Source organism: Lagenorhynchus albirostris, chromosome 20 (genome assembly GCF_949774975.1).
Source record: "Lagenorhynchus albirostris chromosome 20, mLagAlb1.1, whole genome shotgun sequence".
Lineage (NCBI taxonomy): Eukaryota > Metazoa > Chordata > Mammalia > Artiodactyla > Delphinidae > Lagenorhynchus > Lagenorhynchus albirostris.
Window position 1 is genome coordinate 7,148,885 of NC_083114.1, and position 17,763 is coordinate 7,166,647.

Consider the following 17,763-nt stretch of genomic DNA (forward strand, 5'->3'; position numbering starts at 1 on the left):
CCATGGGGGCGCGGGAGGAATTTAAAGTCCTCTGGAGAAAGTAGGAAGGAGACTCGGGCGTTGGCCGCTGCCTGCGAGTCAGATTGCAAGGGAGGGGAGGGGAAGATTTTAAGTTTTGCTACGTGTTGTGAATGAAGCCCTTTTCTTCCTTTAAAAAGAGACTTCAGTAAAGATCAAATTGCTTTTATAACAATTTTTCGTTGCCTTGGTGATGTTTCTTCAAATGTGATACCACGGGGAGGTCGTGGCTGTGAAGACAAGGGGTTTGATGGTTAGTGGCGGTTATCTGTGTATGCACGCAAACATGTACATGGATGCACGTACGCAGCGTGGGTGGGGTGGATAATCAGGAATTCAGAATTGCTGGGTTAGATGGTAACTGTGCTTAACCTTCCGAGGAACTGCCAGAGGATTTTCCAAAGCTGGGGCACAGTTTACATTGCTGTCTGTACAGGGTCTTCCCATCCTTGCCAACACTTGTTATTTGCTTCTTTGTTTTTTGGTTTTGGGGGGGGTTTTTTTGGCCGCGTTGGGTCTTCGTTGCTGTTCACAGGCTCTTCGTTGCGGTGCGCGGGCTTCTCATTGCGGTGGCTTCTCTTGTTGCGGAGCGTGGGCTCTAGGCACGTGGGCTACAGTAGTTGCCGCACCTGGGCTTCAGTAGTTGTGGCTCACGGGCTCTAGAGCGCCAGCTGTGTAGCTGTGGCGCACGGGCTTAGTCGCTCCGCGGCATGTGGGATCTTCCCGGACCAGGGATCGAACCCGTGTCCCCTGCATTGGCAGGCGGATTCTTAACCATTGCGCTAACCACTGTGCCACCAGGGAGGCCCCAACACTTGTTATTATCTATCTTTTTGATTACAGCTCTTCTAGCGGGTGTGAAGTGGCTTTGATTTGCATTTCCCTGAAGGCTAATGATGTTGAAGATCTTTTCAAGTGCTTATAGGCTGTTCATATATCTTCTTAGGAGAAAGGTCTTGTCAAAGCCTTTGCCCATTTTCCTCATATTGAGTGAAATAACAAATGTCTTTTTATTATTGAGTTGTATGTGTTCATGTACTCCAGATAAAAGTCCTTTATCAGAGAGACGATTTGCAAAAATTTTCTTCCATTCTATAGGTTGTCTTTTCATTTTCTTTGAGAGTGTCCTTTGAAGCACAAAAAGTTTTAATTTTGATGATGTCTGTTTTTTCTCCCTTTGTCCCGTGTGCTTTTGTTGTTTAAGAAACTGGCGTCTAACCCAAGGTCATGAAGATTTACACTGTTGTTTTCTTCTATGAGTTTGATAGTTGTAGCTCTTACATTTAGAACTTAGATCATTTTTTGTGTGTGTGGTACGTGGGCCTCTCACTGCTGTGGCCTCTCCCGTTGCGGAGCACAGGCTCCGGACGCGCAGGCTCAGGGGCCATGGCTCACGGGCCCAGCCGCTCCACGGCATGTGGGATCTTCCCAGACCGGGGCACGATCCCGTGTCCCCTGCATCGGCAGGCGGACTCTCAACCACTGCGCCACCAGGGAAGCCCACTTAGATCTGTTTTGCGTTAATTTTTGTAAATGGTGAGAGAAAGGTGGCAGCTTCATTCTTTTGCATGTGGCTGTCTTGTCCCAGCACTGTTTGTTGATAAGACTGTCCCGTCTCTGTTTTATGGTCTTGGCACTTTTGTCATCGAGGCATCTTTTAACCATTTTATGTATTGAAGTCATCGGGTAAGGAAATGTCCCATGTCTGTCTCTTGACCCACAGGGAGAAATTAAATCAGTCAAGGATCACTGACATTAAAAGATGCCTTTTTTGGAATTTTAAACAAGATTTTGATGAAAACTTTCACCGCAAGTGAAAATAGGCAACAGACAATGCAGTTGAATAAATATGTCATGAAACGCAGAGTTTTGTCTTCTGGCCCAGTTAAGGGTGAACAGGGGAAGCACTTGGCCTCTGCTCACTCTGGAATCCCATGGTCTGTGGACCGAAAATCAGAGCCGACTGCATCAAGTGTGGGTCCATGAGCACGAGGGGCCCCACATCCTGCCCCGCCCCAGACCCCCCCAGTTCCTCCTTAGCTACAGGAGGTCAGTGCAGGGACAGCTGGGCAGCCGTCGTCTGGCGGACTCTGCGCAAGTTGTTTCTTGGCCTTGATTTAGGAAGGGGATTAGGGAATTATTTCCTCTAGAAGCCTCCACCGCAGAATGGAATCCTGGAGCGCTGAGGCCTCCGCCTTCCACGTGTGGGCTGGGCGGTGGAGCCGCCCCGGAACTGCGGGTGTGGGCCAGGAGGATGCATGCATGGCCTTGTGGGGACTCGGGGCCCCGGCTTGGGGCAGGGCCAGGTGCAGGGCTCCCAGGCCTGGCCCAGCTCCCTGGAAACTGGACCCGGATCCCCCTCCGGCTCGGCTGTTTCTGGGAGTCCACCCAAGCTGAAGGCCCCAGAGCCGAGGATTAGCTAAGCCCCAGATGTTTAGAACCCTGGCTCAGTGTTTGTGTGTGCTCTGTGGAGAGCTTATGTGGCCCCGGAGGTGGTCCTGGAATCACTCAGATCTTTGTGTGGTTCTCGTGTTTTATCCCCGTTTCTAGGGAGAGGCTCGCGTGTTCCAGGATTTGCTCAGAGCTTTCTGCCCTGGTCCGCTCAGCCTGGTGGGAACTTGCCCAGTCTCGGGGGTTTTGGGGCAGGGAGGTGGAGGCGCAGGTCTTGGAAGGGAATCCGGTCAGAGCTCTGGGCTTAGGGGACTTCTCTGCTCAGGTCCTGTGTTTCCCAGGGTCAGGTTAGTGTCTTTAAAATCAAAGTTCTCAAGTAAGCGGCATGTCCTCCAGCCTGGAGTCTGTCCCTCTGTGAGCTGACAGCTGAAATGCTTTCGGGGGAGCTGGGTGGAGCTGTTGATGATGAGGGTTCTGGAACAAAGAAAAAGTGAGTATTTCATGTAGTACTTCAAGCCCAGGTCTCCTCAAGACCTCGCAGCCAGTAGCAAAAGCCCCCCTACCAGCCCTCCCCCTGCAGCCCCCAACTGCGGGCTGTGCAGTCCCCCGACCAACCCCAGGCAACCACGAGTCCCCCTGATGTAAGCTGGAGCTGGGTCCAGAAAGGGGATTATGTACGGGGTGGGGGTCACTGCTGCCTTCTTTCCAGGGCTCCCCGAGTTAACCCCAGTGTTCAGAGCAAAGAGGTGCCCACGGTCACGGAATGTTGCGTCATCTCGAGCGGGGGTGACAGATTCAGATGCCGGTAGGTCACTAAGCGCCGAGGAATGACGTGCCGTCGGAAACAGCAGCTACAGCCAATCGTAGGGAGCGTGTACCCAGCTGGAAATTTGAAATCACCCCGTTTTGTAATGTTGGTAATTGACTGAAACTGAAAACAACAGCTAGCAACCCAGTGTGTCGGCCAGAACTTAACCAACCTCTGTCTGCTTGCAGCCGTCTCCCTGCAGAAGATGTCGGGTTATAGGGACAGGGTGACCCGCCCAAGGTTGCCAGGCTGGTCAGGAGCCTGCACTCACCTGGCTCTAGAAGCCCAGGCTCTGGTCTGTGTCTGGCCAACGCGGTTAAGGAAGATCACCCAGCTTAGGAAGGGGCAGGGCTGGGGTTTGAACCCAGAACTGGCTGGCTCTGGCCATGCTGCTCTCACTGGGATGGGAGGTGGGGTCTTTTGGTCCCGGTCATGTTCTCTTCCCAGAGCTCCATCCTGGGCTTGGTCCTGACCCTCAAAACTGGGCTGCTCTTTGACCAGCGAGCGGCTTCCCTGAATTCTGTGGACTTTTCAGGAACAAGAGATCTTGAGGGTGTGTGTGTGTGGGGGGGGGCATGTGAATTCTCTCTCCCTCTTCTCCCTCACACCCATTTATTGTTCCTGAGTTTTTCTCCCTGAGAACTCCAAGGAAGAGAACTGGAGAGTTGAAAGAGAAAGGAAATACAGGCACAGCTTGGGTATTGCGTTCTTGTTTTTGTTTTTTTTAAACCAATTGAAGGTTTGTGGCCCGTTGTCAGATGATGGCTAGCATTTTTAGCAATAAAGCATCTTTAAATTAAGGTATGTATTTTTTTTTTTAGATATAATGCCGTTGCACACTTCATAGACTATAGTGTAAACATCTTTTATTCACACTGGAAAACCAAAAAAGAAAAAAGAAAATCTTGTGACTCGTTTTATTGCGGTGGTCTGGAACCGGAACCCACCATCTCTCCGAGGTCTGCTTGTACTTTTCTCTGTCTGGGAAGCGGCTTCCCCTTTGCAGGAAAGGCCCGATTAACTGTGCCCTCCCTGAGTCACTGGGTCGGTCACTACTGGCGAGCTGGTGTCCGGGGAACCCGAGTAGTGTCACCTCAGGGCCTGCTGTGGGTTCCCCGCGGCTGAGAGGACTGCTCTGAGATGGAGAGGCGGGTGTCACGTGAGTCCAGGCCACAGACTGGCAGCACCCTCAGCGGGCAGAGCCTGGGAGCTCACCGCGTCCCCCTTGTCCAGGCCCCTCTGGCTCCGTCCGTGATGGGAACTGAGGTGGAACACCAGGGTGGGAAGGGAGTGGGGGGGGGAGTATTAATAAGTAAAGCAGGGGGGAGGGGCTTCTGAAAGATTTACTAGTTCAGTATTTTCTGAATGTTTCCTAGTCCTTTAAGACTGGTCCAGAGGAAGGCCAAACAGGAGTTAGTCTAAGTTCCCTACCGGCTCCCACCCTCAGCTGACCCCTCACCCACTGGTTTCGTTCCCAGCACCACCCTGGCTCTCCCACCCCCGCCCCCATCACCCTGTCACCATTCACCCCTCTCTTTCATCCTACTGAGAAAGGAAGAACAATCTCCTTGTTCCCCCGCCCCCTTTTCTAAATAAATTTATTTATTTATTTTTGGCTGCTTTGCGTCTTCGTTGCTGTGCACGGGTTTTCTCTAGTTGCGGCGAGCAGGGGCTACTCATCCTTGCAGTGCCCAGGCTTCTCTCTGCGGTGGCTTCCCTTGTTGCGGAGCACGGGCTCTAGGTGCACAGGCTTCAGTAGTTGTGGCTCGCAGACTCTAGGGCACATGGGCTTCAGTAGCTGTGGTGCACGGGCTTAGTTGCTCCGCGGCCTGTGGGATCTTCCCTGACCAGGGCTTGAACCCGTGTCCCCTTCATTGGCAGGCGGATTCTTAACCACTGCACCACCAGGGAAGCCCTTGTTCCCCCCTTTTAATCATATTATATATGCAATTGTGCCACCTGTTTTTTTTTCTTTTCTTTTTTAAGGCATTTAAAAATGTTTTATTTTTGGCTGCGTTGGGTCTTCGTTGCTGCGCACGGGCTTTCTCTAGTTGTGGCGAGCGGGGCTACTCTTCCTTGCAGTGCGCAGGCTTCTCATTGCAGTGGCTTCTCTTGTTGCGGAGCACTGGCTCTAGGTGCGCAGGCTTCAGTAGTTGCGGCACGCGGGCTCAGTAGTTGTGGCGCACGGGCTTAGTTGCTCTGCGGCATTTTTTCTTTAAACTTAGTATATGTTAAATATCTTTCTGGATGAGTAGATGTATCTAAAGCATTATTTTTAGTGTTCGCTATTAGTTCATCATTTGGATGAACTAGTTATTATTTATAATCCCCTAGTGATGGACACTGAGCTTGCTTCTTTTTCCTTTTTTTTTCTTTTTGGCTTTTGTTAAAATCGCTGAAGCCAACATTCCTAGTGAGGCATCCTCTCCTGGAAAGAAGCATGCTCTGCAGTTACATCTGTGGTGTACATTTTGACCCATTCTATCGTTGCTCTTCAGAAAGGTGGTACCAATTTACAGCCCTTGAAAATGCCCACTGCCCCCTTCACTGGCCGAGACTCGGATCTGCAGGCCTAAAGGAGAAACATGTGAAGGAAAATTGGTGGCAGTGCGTTCTGGCAACGCCCTCATGCCTGAGATGCCTTCTCCCTCTCCAACACTGCTGCTGCCCATCCCTGCCACTCCCAGGAAGTGGGCTGCTCTAATGCAAAGAGGGCTGGACGTGAAGGCCTAGGTCTGAATCCTGGCTCTGTACATAACTGCTTAAGGAACATCTCTTGACTTCTCAGTGACTCTGTTTTCTAATCTTAAAATTGGGAACTCTGGGACTTCCCTGGTGGCACAGTGGTTAAGAATCTGCCTGCCCCTGCAGGGGACACGGGTTCGATCCCTGGTCCGGGAAGATCCCACATGCCGCGGAGCAACTAAGCCCCTGCACCACAACTACTGAAGCCCATGTGCCCTAGAGTCCGCGAGCCACAGCTACTGAAGCCCGTGCACCTAGAGCTCGTGCTCTGCAATAAGAGAAGACACCGCAGGGAGAAGCCCATGCACCGCAACGAAGAGTAGCCCCCGCTCACCACAACTAGAGAAAGCCTGCGTGCAGCAACAAAGACCCAACGCAGCCAAAAAAAAAAAAAGGGAATAAAAAAAAAGCTGATACTTGCCTTACAGAATTACATACTTAGCACGTAGTGGGTGATGACTAAATATTCATTTCTTTATTTTTAATCATCCTTCAGTTATTTCAGTGCACGTAACTTCTCTTCCATCCCCCTGACCCCTGGTACCTCCCTTGTCACCCTCATCTGTCACTTCATCCACCACGGGGCGCCTTTATACTTGCAGACTTAAGGTATGAGTGGTTTGAGGCTTTGAGTCCATGGTAGTAACCCAGGCTCTTCAGTGGGTTGTTTTTCGGCCCTCAGACACCTAGAAAGTGGGATGAATACGTGTCAAAATCATTGTGTTTCCTTCTGTCAGACTAAAGGGAGGTCTTAATGAGATCTGTTGCCACCTGCAAATGATGTTTTGGGCTAGGTGAGAGAGGGACCCGTATCTGCCAGCAGGAACTTGTGCCCGTGTGTGGGGTGCATAGGATATCTGGACCCTTTCCTTTGGGATTCGGTAAGTAACTGTGTCCAGGAGGCTGTGTTTCCCGCTCGGACCCGTCCTGTTGGGTCTCACTTAGGACCCGTGTGTGCAGGTTTCTGAGTCCTGCGGTCGGTGAGGGCCAGTCTGTGCCGGGCTGTACTTTTCCTTGTCCACCTTCGGCCCGGCCTGTCCTTGTCGGAGGCTTGTGCAAGGCCCTGGCACCAGGGGCCAGTTGGAGCCGGGGGCCGAGTGGGGAGCCCTCTCAGGCACAGTGACGGCCCTGTTTCCTCTCCCACCTCGCCGGGGGGGCCCCCCGTTCACTGCAAGGAGAGTCACGCATTCCCCCCTTGAGATAAGAATAGAGTCCGACTGTGCCCCGGGACAGAGTCCAGCTTCTTCACCGGCCCTCTGAGGCCTGGCAAGGGCTCGAGATGGTACTGGCATGAGTGGGCCCTGGCCGCCTGCCCTGCCGGCCCCTTATGCATTGTGTGGCCGGGACACTGGGTGCAGTGTGCGCGCCTGCCCGGCTCCCCGCCCCTCAGAGCCCACTGTCTCCGGGCTCTGCTCGGGATGGAGGGGCTTGGCCTAGAATCAGCTGCCCCAGGGCCCTGCTGTGCCCCTTCCCTTCCCTGGGGCCTAGGACTCCACCCTCCCAGCCTTGAGGCCTCCTGTGCCAGAGGCAGGAGCTGGGACCAAGGATAGGATCATCAAGAGGGCTGGGCATTGAAGGCGGCAGCCCGGGGACCCAGTGGTCTCTTTCGGGGGCCCCCCGCCCCCGCCCCGGGCCAAGGGACAGGAAGCAGGAAGCAGCCGGGGGCCACGCCTCCACCTTAGCCCCGCCTGTGTCTGAGGTGGGAGCTGGAACAGCCTCGTTCAGGCCGACTGCAGGACTGGACCAGGAGCTGTTAACCAGGCGCGGGGCATGGACTGTCCCCTGGCTCTTCTGTGGTCGTGTTGGGTGATTCCTGGTGTACTTTCTAGTCTTCAGATTCTAAGGCTGGGCTTCTCAAACTGTGGCCCCTGGACCAGCATCACCCCCCAGACCTGCTCAGTCAAAAAGCAGGAGTGGGGCCCCGATATCTGTGTTGAACATGCTTTCCAGGGAATTCAGGAACCCCAGGACCCCTGCTCAAAATAGTTTTCAGTGCTTTCCGGGGTCCAACAGGTGACTCATGAGTGTTGAGGCTGTGGTAACCTGGGGGGCGTAGCCCCATCTAGAGGTATCCAGGTAAAGAGATATTAAAACGTGTTTAAATATGGAGTCCCCCATTGAACCTTAAAATGACACAGATCTCAGCCTGCACGTTGACACGTATTTCAGTTAATTTTGCAGCATGTCAGGTCGTGTTTGGGTTTTACCGGGTGAGGAAAGCCAAGGCTGATGGCAATCAGTAACTGGTTTGTGCAGTGGAGACGTGGTCGGGAGCCAGGGTTTTCCACTTTGAGCTGGGGGCTTTCCACCCTCCCCCGCCATGGCTGTTGAGCAAACCCGCCACACAAGTGTTTGGGACGATGCCTCCAGTGAAGGATGTGTGGGTCCCTATCTCAACACGTGAGGGTTTCTAAGAGATGCTGGCTTAGGCACTGGCTGCTTCTCCCAGGAGAAGGCACTGTTTGTAAGTCTTCAGCGGGAGGGCAGGATGAGGGCTAACACAGCGGCCTGAACTGTTTGCGAAGCACTGTCCTTGGCAGGGTGGGTCTGGGAGAGCCAGACCACCACAGTTCACAGATGGGAAGGCCCACTCTTGGGGTTTGGGTCACACGGCTCATCATTAAGCGGTGTCCCCGGATGTGTTTTCCCTCCGTCTTGCCACCTGCAAGAGCCATGGTGCTGATGGCCTTTGGAGCACGGGCTTTGATGGTGCTGGTGGAGGGTAGATGTTGTGTGGCTGTTAGCGTGTCACGCCGTGCCACGTGCTTTGGGGGGCTTTGTGTCGGGGGCCCACAGAGCTCCAGGCGGCCCTGGGTCCACTGCCTCCCAAGTCCTCCCCTAAGATAATGGGTCTCCGTGGATTCTGAGATGTCTGTGTTGTGCCCTGGGTGGGAGGGTTGCTGAGTTCCTTGCTGGGGTGCTAGAGGCACCCTGGAATCCCCTGGCCTTCTGAGACTTTGATGGAAAGCATGGGGTTGGAGAAACCTGGGAGAGGCTGACGAGGAATAAGCAAGCAGTGTCAGTGGTACCCGGTTAGATCGTCAGTACTCTCCCCGTACCTATATCTTCTCAACTAATGAACGGGCCTGTGGCCACACAGGTGGATAGGCTGTTTTTTAATTAATTAATTTAAAATTAATTTATTCTTTTGGTCCCTGACCAGGGATCAAACCCGAGCCCCCTGTAGTGGAAGTGTGGAGTCTTAACCACTGGACCGCCAGGGACGTCCCGTGGTTAGTTTATTTTAAAACAGATCTGTCCAATCAAAACTATTTAATAATACTGGACAGCATTTATGTAGCACTTGCTATGTTTTCAGGTGCCATTCCAGATGCTGTATCTTTATGTACTCACTCATTTCATCCTTGCAACAAACCTATGAGTACTACCAGGCCCATTGTACCTACGGGGAAACTGAGTCACAGAGAAGTGAAATCATTTCTTCAGGGTCACCCAGTCAGCGACAGGGTTTGTACCCAGACCATCTCTCTCCAGAGCCCGTGATCTGACCCACTGGTTGCTGTACCGATTCTGTACCGGCCTCCCACAGAGGGCCGTGGAGCCCCCGAAGCTCTGTGCAGCTGTGAGGTGTGGAGAGCTCAGAGCATCTCTGCTGAGCGCCATCATTGTCGTCTGCGGATTGAGTCCTGGTCTAGCTGAACCATTTAGGGGAGACTCAGTAACACGGCAGGAAGGAAAAGTGATGGTGCCCTATCTTCTCCAGTGCCCCCGAGTTTTAGAGGGAAATAAGACTGGAGGGTCTGTGGCAGGGCAGAGGGAGTGAGACAGTGGCTGGGCCAGCTCCTGGTGGCTGCTTCTCCCCATTGGTGGCTGTGTCGTCCACCCGGGCCTGGGGCCAGCACTGGTCCAGCTGGCTCACAGCTGGATGCAGTGTGGGAGGAGAGGGAGGGTGCAGACGCCAAAAGACTGTCAGGGATGTGCCTCAGGGGCCAGCCTTGACTTCCCTCCAAACAGGAAGAGCCTTTGTACTCAGCTCGCTTGTAGTTCCCCAGTGGTTAGCGCCACTGATAAGAGAGTTGCACGTTGTGGTCAGAGGCGTGAGCTGCCCAACACCTTTTGCCCCCAGACAGCCCACATGTGACATCCTCCCCTGTCATCCTCTGCTCCCGGGCCGCCGTGGCCCCGGGAGTGAGCACAGCCGGGCGAGAGGAATCAGAACCTCTGCCCGACAGAGGTGCCCAGAGCGGAGGGGAGGGCAGGGCTGGCAGGGCCCCCTTGGGGGGTATTGGGGGGGGCGGTGCTCCTCGAGAAGATGTTGAGTCTGAAACACGGAACAGACAAGTTCATCCAGAGGCCCTAAAGCCAGTCGATGCTTTGGGATGGTGACTGGGCCAGGTGTAAGGACAGTCTGTGGGCAGCTTCCAGAGAGACCACTGAGTTGTGCTTTCTACTAATTCAGGTCATGGTGGTGATGGGGACATGAAGTAGGAGGGAGGAAGTGGGCTGGGGACTTGGACCAAGAATCAGACACTCTTGGGAGGGTCCCCCATTGTGATGGGCGTGCTTGCAGGAATCCTGGGAGATGGTGAGTTTCTGCTCGTTCGTCACCCTTCTGGAATTACTAGCTGTCTTAACTTCTGTCTCCTTGAATAAAATGTATAATAAAATGTAATCAATTGTAAAATAAAACATCTTCATGAGAGCGGGGAGCACGTGGGGCTGCCCTGGGGTGAGCACCCAGTGACTGTTGAAGGGAGGGAAGGAGGGAAGGAAGGGGCTGAAGAGCGAGAAGGATTGTCCGCTGTGACTTGGAAGCAGTTGTAACATTTCAAACTGTTTAAAATTGCTGCCCACCCTCCCAGTCTACCCTGACCTCCTGGTTCCCCTTGTTCTATTTTTTTTTTCCTCCATCACCTTCTAATACTCTTTATAGTTTACTTATTTATTGTTTTTATCGTGTGCTCCCCTTACCCCCTTGCTGAAATCAATGCTCCACAAACGCAGGGGTTTTTTCCCCTTTTATTTGATCACTGCCGTGCCCCAAATGTCTAGAAGCAGCGCCTGACCCTGGGCAGGTCCTCACTAAATATTTGTCGAATGAATGAATGGATGAAAGTGCCCAGAAAGGGCCTGGCTTGTGCCGTTGGGCCATGGGAATCCAGCTTGCAATAGATGTTTCAGCACGTTGTCCCCTGGGAGGTGCCCCACAGTCTGGCCACCTGCCCTTGACCTGCTTTGTCCTTCTGATTTACTGGGCCCCTCAGGTAGGACCCCGCTGATACCGTCCAGCAGCTTGGACACAGGAAGGCTTTCCGGGACTCATGGGCAGGACAGTGAGTGCCCTCGAGGGCCAGGCGGAGACCGACTGGGTAGTGAGGTGAGCTGTCCAAGGATCCTGGAGCCTGGCGTTTGACCCCGTTCCTGAATCCCGCCCCGCTCCCCCGACCTTCCCCACGACTGGGATTCCCACCCTCTGGGCTGTGAGAAGTAGGAAAACGCCGGATTGAGCAATCGAGGGCTGAGACGCAATCCCTGCTGACTCAGCCTCTGCCTTCTTGTCTTGCAACTGGTGCCCGACCCACAGAATTAATCCGGGTCATCCTGGCTGACTCCACACCCCGGGCTGCCGTGGGGCCCAGGCGCGTCCCATTACTCTCAGGGTCAAGTCCAGACACCAGTTCTCAACCTGGTGGTTGGACCCAGCCCAGACCCCTGGCAGCGCCCCCGCCGCCCCCATGTCTGCCACAGTGAGAGCCTTCAGCTGTGGTCGGCAAGTCCATTTCCAGTCTTTGCTCAGTTTTGCCCTTGACCTCCTGACCCATATCCAGTTGGCATTGCTGTTCAACCTGTCCAAGCCTCACGCCACCCGCAGCCTGTCCAGCTCAGTAAATGGGAAGTCCGTCCCTCCAGCTGCTGTGGCCAAAAACCTTGACCCCCCCCCCCGCCTTTTGTCTCACGTCCCATGTTCGGTCTGTCAGGTAAACATGTGGGCTTCTCCTTCCAAATTGATTTTTTAAAAACTCCAACCGCTCGTCACCACCCCCACTGCTGTCATCTTGCTCTGAGCCACAGCCACCAGCCCTGTGCCCTTGAACTAGTGCAGTTGCCTCCTGACGGCTCTGCCGGACCCCAGTCTGTTCTTTTCAAATGATAAGTCCGATCGTATCACGCTGCTCCTCAGAACGTCCCGATGGGCCCCCACGATGGCAGAGTAACAGCCGAAGGAGCCCTCACCGCAGCTGGCAAGGTGCGACGTGGTCGGGCCCGTGACCTCCCTGCCCTTGGGGGCCTCTCCTCCCCTGCACCTCACTCATCCCTCTGCTGCACACCGGCCTCTCTGGCGTTCCTGCGGGTGTTCCAGGCATGCTTCCTCCTTAGGGCCTTGGCAGCCCACGTGGCTAAGCCCTGTGGCGGGCTGAGTAATGGTCCCCCAGAGATGTCCGTGTCCTAAGCCACACAGCCTGTGGATGTTACCTTACGAGGCAAACAGCATTTTGCAGGTGTGATTAAATTAAGGCTCTTCAGAGGAGGAGGTGATCTTGGATTATTCAGGTGGGTCCAGTGTACGGACAGAGAGTCCTGATAAGAGGGGGGCAGGAGGGTCAGGTCAGGAGTAGATGTGACAGCAAAAGCAAGAGGTGGAGGATGTGAGGAGGGGGCCACGAGCCAGGGACTTGCGGGCAGCCTCAAGGAGCTGAACGAGGCAGGGAAGCGGATTCTCTTCCAGGGCCTCTCGAAGGAACCAGCCCTGCTAATACCTTGACTGTAGCTCAGTGAGACCCCTTTGTAGACTTCGGACTCCAGAACTGGAAGACAATACATTTGTGTTGTGACTTTAAGCTTCGTAGTTAGTGATAATTTGGTAAGGAGCCGCCAGAAACTAACCCACTCTTTGATCTCTTTTGACTCTCTTGCCCTCCTTGTCATGCCCACCCCTTTACACTGCCCTGCTCTTTTTCTCCATCACTTGTCCCCTTCCAACAAAACTGGGTCATTTACCCGTCTCTCAGGCTGTTGTGTGTCTGTACTCACGGGGTGGGGGGGGTGGGGGGGTGTAAGTTCCACTACATTACCTAGCGTTGTCAGAGTCTAAGGGACCCCATTGATCTCTAAATGCAACCTCTTATTTCATTAGAGCAAGATGAAGATGGCCTGGAGACGGGGAGGGTCCTGCTGAAAGCTAGGGCATTTCCGTGGTAGTTTCTAGAGCCCCCAGGGCTCAGACCTCCTACTGCTCTGCTCTCCAGCTGCGTTATCTCTTTGGACCTCCTCCTCCCCCACTGCCACACCCAGGGACAGCAGGGCCTCGCCGGAGCAGGTGCTTAGAACTTGAAGGTTGGGAATCAGTCTTGGCAGAGAAGTTGGTGGGTGAGGCAATGTCTTACAGGAAGCTGGGAGGTTCTCCCCAGGGAGCAGGGATGGGGAAGCTGATAGGTTTGTCTTGTCCCCAGCAGCTTGTGTGGAGTATGGGGTGTTTGGAAGAAGGAAAGGAAGAAAAGATATGAAACGGTAGTGATGGGCAAGCAGGTAGGGCAAGCGTTGTGTGCCCGCGATGGGCACCTAGACTTGAGGACCCCAAAACAGCATGGCTCATGGCCAGGGAGAAGCAAAGAAGGAGAAGGGCCTGGGATTTGTTTCCCCGGGACACAGCTGCAGGCTGTAAAGGGTGACTGGTTGGCTGTTAGGAAGACTCCTTGCTGCTGTCTCCTCCGGAGAGGACACATTTTGAAACACTTCCTGAGTTGGGGAGGGGAGGTGACGTTTGGCCCCCCTCTCCCCAGGCTGCTGATGAAGTGTGGTTGGTGATGAACTTACAGCTGTGCTTTTGCACTGCTCCCCCCCACCCCCACCCCGGGCTCATCCACCCACCAGTCCCGCCGGGGCTCCCCTCCCTCTGCTGGAGGGTGACTCAACTCTGCTCTTGTGCAACGGCCCGGGCTCTCCGAGCAGAGCTGTTTTCCTCCGTGCCATAGCTCCCCTCCTGATTTATGTCTTTCCATTTGGGTTAATGCTTTCCACATTTGTGTCTGAAGATTAGTGTGTGGTTCATGCCTGCAGCCACCGAAACTCCAGTGCCCGGCTTGGGTCTGGCCTGGGGAAAGCGGCCAGCCGGCCAGCCAGCTTGGAGCTTCACCTGGAGGGCGTTCTGTCTCCAGCAGCAAGAGGGCAGAGGGAGGAGTGCAGCCCTGTGAAGGGCACACGGAGTGGAGGGTGTGAAGAGGTAATTGCCCGAGCCTGTGACTTCCCGTCAGAGAAGCTGCATCGTCTTGGGGAAGTGAGAGGCACAGTTGTAGGGCGTGGAGAAGCGTTATGTCTGTGGCTTTGGAGGCAGTTGGACAACACATCGTGTGTGTGTGTGTGTGTGTGTGTGTGTGTGTGTGTGTGTGTTTCATTTTCTCTTCGTGGAACAATAATATTACCTTCGTTGCTATGGTGGTGTTGCAGGCGTGGCTAATTGGACACAGACCTGATTCAGGCTGGTGTCCATAGTGATTATCAGACGCAGCCGTGCAACTCGCTTGCATTTGCTCCCCTAGCGTGAGAGGCTGGCGGGGTATCACTGCCCGGGCAGTGGGCGCCCTGGGGCGGGGTGGAACCCCGGTCGGAAATGGACCCAGAAGCTGGGCTTTAGGCAGGAGCAGGGCTATTCCTGATCATTTCCAAGGCTGGAACACAGCCCGGCTTTGCTGAGGGCCAGGGCTTTGGGAACGCCTCCTCGGAGGCCCGGGACCACAGGGGAGGTGACACCTGCTACCGGGCGAGGGGACAGAGGCGCCCGTGGCACCCGGGGGCTCGAGGCTGCTGTGCAGCTGGTCCCCTGGGCCCACTCACCTGGCAGGTGCTGTCTTCCCACTGAGGTTGTAGCATCCATGCAGAAGGGTGTTCATGCGGTAAGTTTTAAACTCTTTGTCGAGGGTACATATCCAGAAGTGTATCTTTGTTAACTTTACTCTTACTGAATAGGTCACATATAGATGAATTCTGTCATTTATTAGGCACTAAAAAATAGAGAGTGAACGTTGGCCTGCCTCCCACCCTTTGTCCTCTACCTCTTAATTCCCTTGCCCAGAGGTGAGCAAGTTACCAGTTTCTTGTGGGTATAGAGGAAATGGTGCAGATATTTACGACTATACGTGTGCCTTTATTTCCCTTCACACCTGTGCTGGCTTCCTCTCTCTTCTTCACCTTGCTGCCGCTGCTGCTTTTAAACCCTGTAACAGTATATCATGGAGTTCAGTCAATAGAAGGAGTGTCCTCGTTTTTTTTAATACCTTCCTGACTCATTTCACGGATGGGTGTATAGGTTGCTTCTCATCTTTTCCTGTTACCTCTACCTGCTGTGGATACCCTGTGTGTCCATCGTTCTGCACACGGGGGAGTGTCAGGGAAGGATCCGTTCTTGAAGTTGAAAGCCTGGAGCAAAGAGTGTGTTTGTAAATTTGATACAAAGTGCCAGACAGCCTCCAGCGAGGCAGATCTATTTATCCTTCCACCAGCTACATCTACGAGCGCCCACTGACCCACAGCCTCGGCAGCACTGTGCACTTCCCAGTTTTTTTTTTTAATATAAATTTATTTATTTATTTATTTATTTTTCGGCTGAGTTGGGTCTTCATTGCTGCGCACGGGCTTTTTCTAGTTACGGCGAGCGGGGGCTACTCTTCGTTGCAGGGCGCGGGCTTCTCATTGCGGTGACTTCTCTTGTTGAGGAGCACGGGCTCTAGGCACGCGGGCTTCAGTAGTTGTGGCACGCAGGCTCAGTAGTTGTGGTGCATGGGCTTCGTTGCTCCGCCTCATGTGGGATCTTCCCAGACCAGGGCTCAAATCCGTGTCCCCTGCATTGGCAGGCGGATTCTTAGCTGCTGCACCACCAGGGAAGCCCCCCCACTTTCCAGTTTTTAATTTTCTGTATGGAAAAGTTCTGTGTTTTTGCATTCAGTTGATTTCCTCTCCCCATCTCTCCCCCCCACGCTATTGCTGCCCTATGGGGATGGTGAGTGGGTACCAGGGTATCCACGGCAGATGAAGGTCTGTCCTGCAGACCCGTCTCTGAGCAGTGGTCCAGCCCCTCTGCAGGCTGGCTGTTCCTTGACGTGCTTTCAGATCTCCAGGGAGGCCTCCTTTTCGACATTTGAATTTTCTGCTCGTGATCACATCACTAGAGTCCATCTCCTACGTGCTGCTCCCCTTACTTTCCCCTGCTTCTTCCCTCTCTAATCTCCATCCTCCCCACCTCACCCCTGCATGGGTCCGATCTCTCGTTTGCAGTTTCCTCAGCTGCTACTTCTCCTTCTCATTTTCCAACGACAGAGTCTTTTCAACAAAGAATCAGACTTGGACGAAAATCTCTGGACACCACTCCAAGCTGTGTATCTTAGGACACACGCTCAAGAATGAATTCCAGGGTAGAATGGGGTATGGTGGCTGCATTTCTCTCCCCCTTAGGTTTTCTAGTTTGGGGTCTAGAGCTGGAGCCAAGCGTGTTTGGAGAGATGCTCTCAGACAGCATAGTCCAGTAGAACATTCGGCGATGGTGGAAATGGTCTCTGTTTGTGCCATCCAATACCGTAGCCACTAACATGTGGCTGGTGAGCGCTTGAGTTGTGGCTAGTGTGACTGGGAGGCTGGGTCTTCATTTTAATTTTTATTTATATTTAAATCCTTATATGTGCCTAGTGGCTACCATATTGGACAGCACAGCTCTAAGCCACACACTTTTCAGGATGAGAGTAAGAGTCTAAGAAGAAGAGTGCATCTGCCTAGGTTTCCTCGAGTCAGAATACAACAGCAGTTCTTCTCCAAGATGTTCGAGCTTGGTGACCTATTTCTGAACTTCATGTATTTCCCTTATTGGAAACACCAATGGGGTTAGGCTGCCAGGCGCATCGGGGAAGGTTCCCAAATTCCAGCTTGGAATATCGGCCTTCCTTGAGGGTGTGCATGGCAGACCCTGAGCTAGGCCTTGTGGACACAGCGATGAACGAAGCGAGCCCGCCCTGTCTGAATGGAGCTTCTCGTATCTTTCAATAATGAGTTAAGTAGAAAATCAGGATGCTTACAGAAAAGGAAGTGAATTAGCTTCCTATTGCCACCAACATAGCAGCTTAAAAGAACGCATCCCCTTCCGTAGATCTGAAGAAGTCTGAGATGAGTCACGAGGTTAAAGTCAGTGTCCCAGGGCTGGCTCCTCCTGGGGGATCTGGGGGGAATCCGTTTCTTTCCTTTCGCATCTTGTAACAGCTCCTTCCGTGGCTCATGGCTGCACATCCTGTGACCTTTTCTCCCCGTTTCGGGTTTCACATTGGCTTTGCTTCCCTCTTTGACCTTGTCTCCTTATAAGGACCCTTGTGATTATAGTTAGGGCCCGTACAGATAATCCAGCAAAGCCTTCTCATCCCCAAATCCTTAGTTTAATTACGCCTGGCAAGTCCCTTTTTGCCATATAAGGTGACAGTTGTAGGCTCCAGGGATTAAGATGTGGCTCCATTGGGAGGGGCCATTTCCCAGCCTGCCCCAGGGGGTAGCTTTCAATACTTGAAGGAGAGCAAGTTGGGTCAGAGAAGGTCATTAACACCTGGCCCTTCCCAGGTGTGCCCGATTGGTGGAAATGGACAAGGCTTGAACCATTCCTGTTGAAGATCTGATGTTGTAAATCGGTGTAGCTCACTAGTTACAGTAGCCAAGACATGGAAACCTAAATGCCCATCGACAGATGAATGGATAAAGAAGATGTGGTACATATATACAATGGAATACTACTCAGCCATAAAAAAGAATGAAATAATGCCATTTGCAGCAACATGGATGGACCCAGCGATTATCGTACTAAGTGAAGTAAG

The 17,763-nt window shown here is 53.3% G+C and overlaps 1 protein-coding gene across 6 annotated transcripts in view; it reads left to right on the forward strand.

Annotated features, from left to right (window-relative positions):
* Positions 1 to 17,763, forward strand: part of GAS7 (growth arrest specific 7) — a 200,877-nt gene that overhangs the window by 43,083 nt on the left and 140,031 nt on the right. The window contains exon 1 of one of the 6 annotated variants that reach the window (XM_060136156.1): positions 8,348 to 8,426. The exons of 4 other annotated variants lie outside the window; for them this stretch is intronic. Coding sequence is in view for 1 of the 2 variants with exons in the window: in XM_060136152.1 (XP_059992135.1) it covers positions 14,794 to 14,814 (21 nt within the window). In the remaining variant the exon portion in view is untranslated. Of the gene's footprint in view, positions 1 to 8,347; positions 8,427 to 14,723; positions 14,815 to 17,763 lie in introns of those variants that run through there. One more of the 6 variants, XM_060136152.1, reaches the window with a different exon arrangement.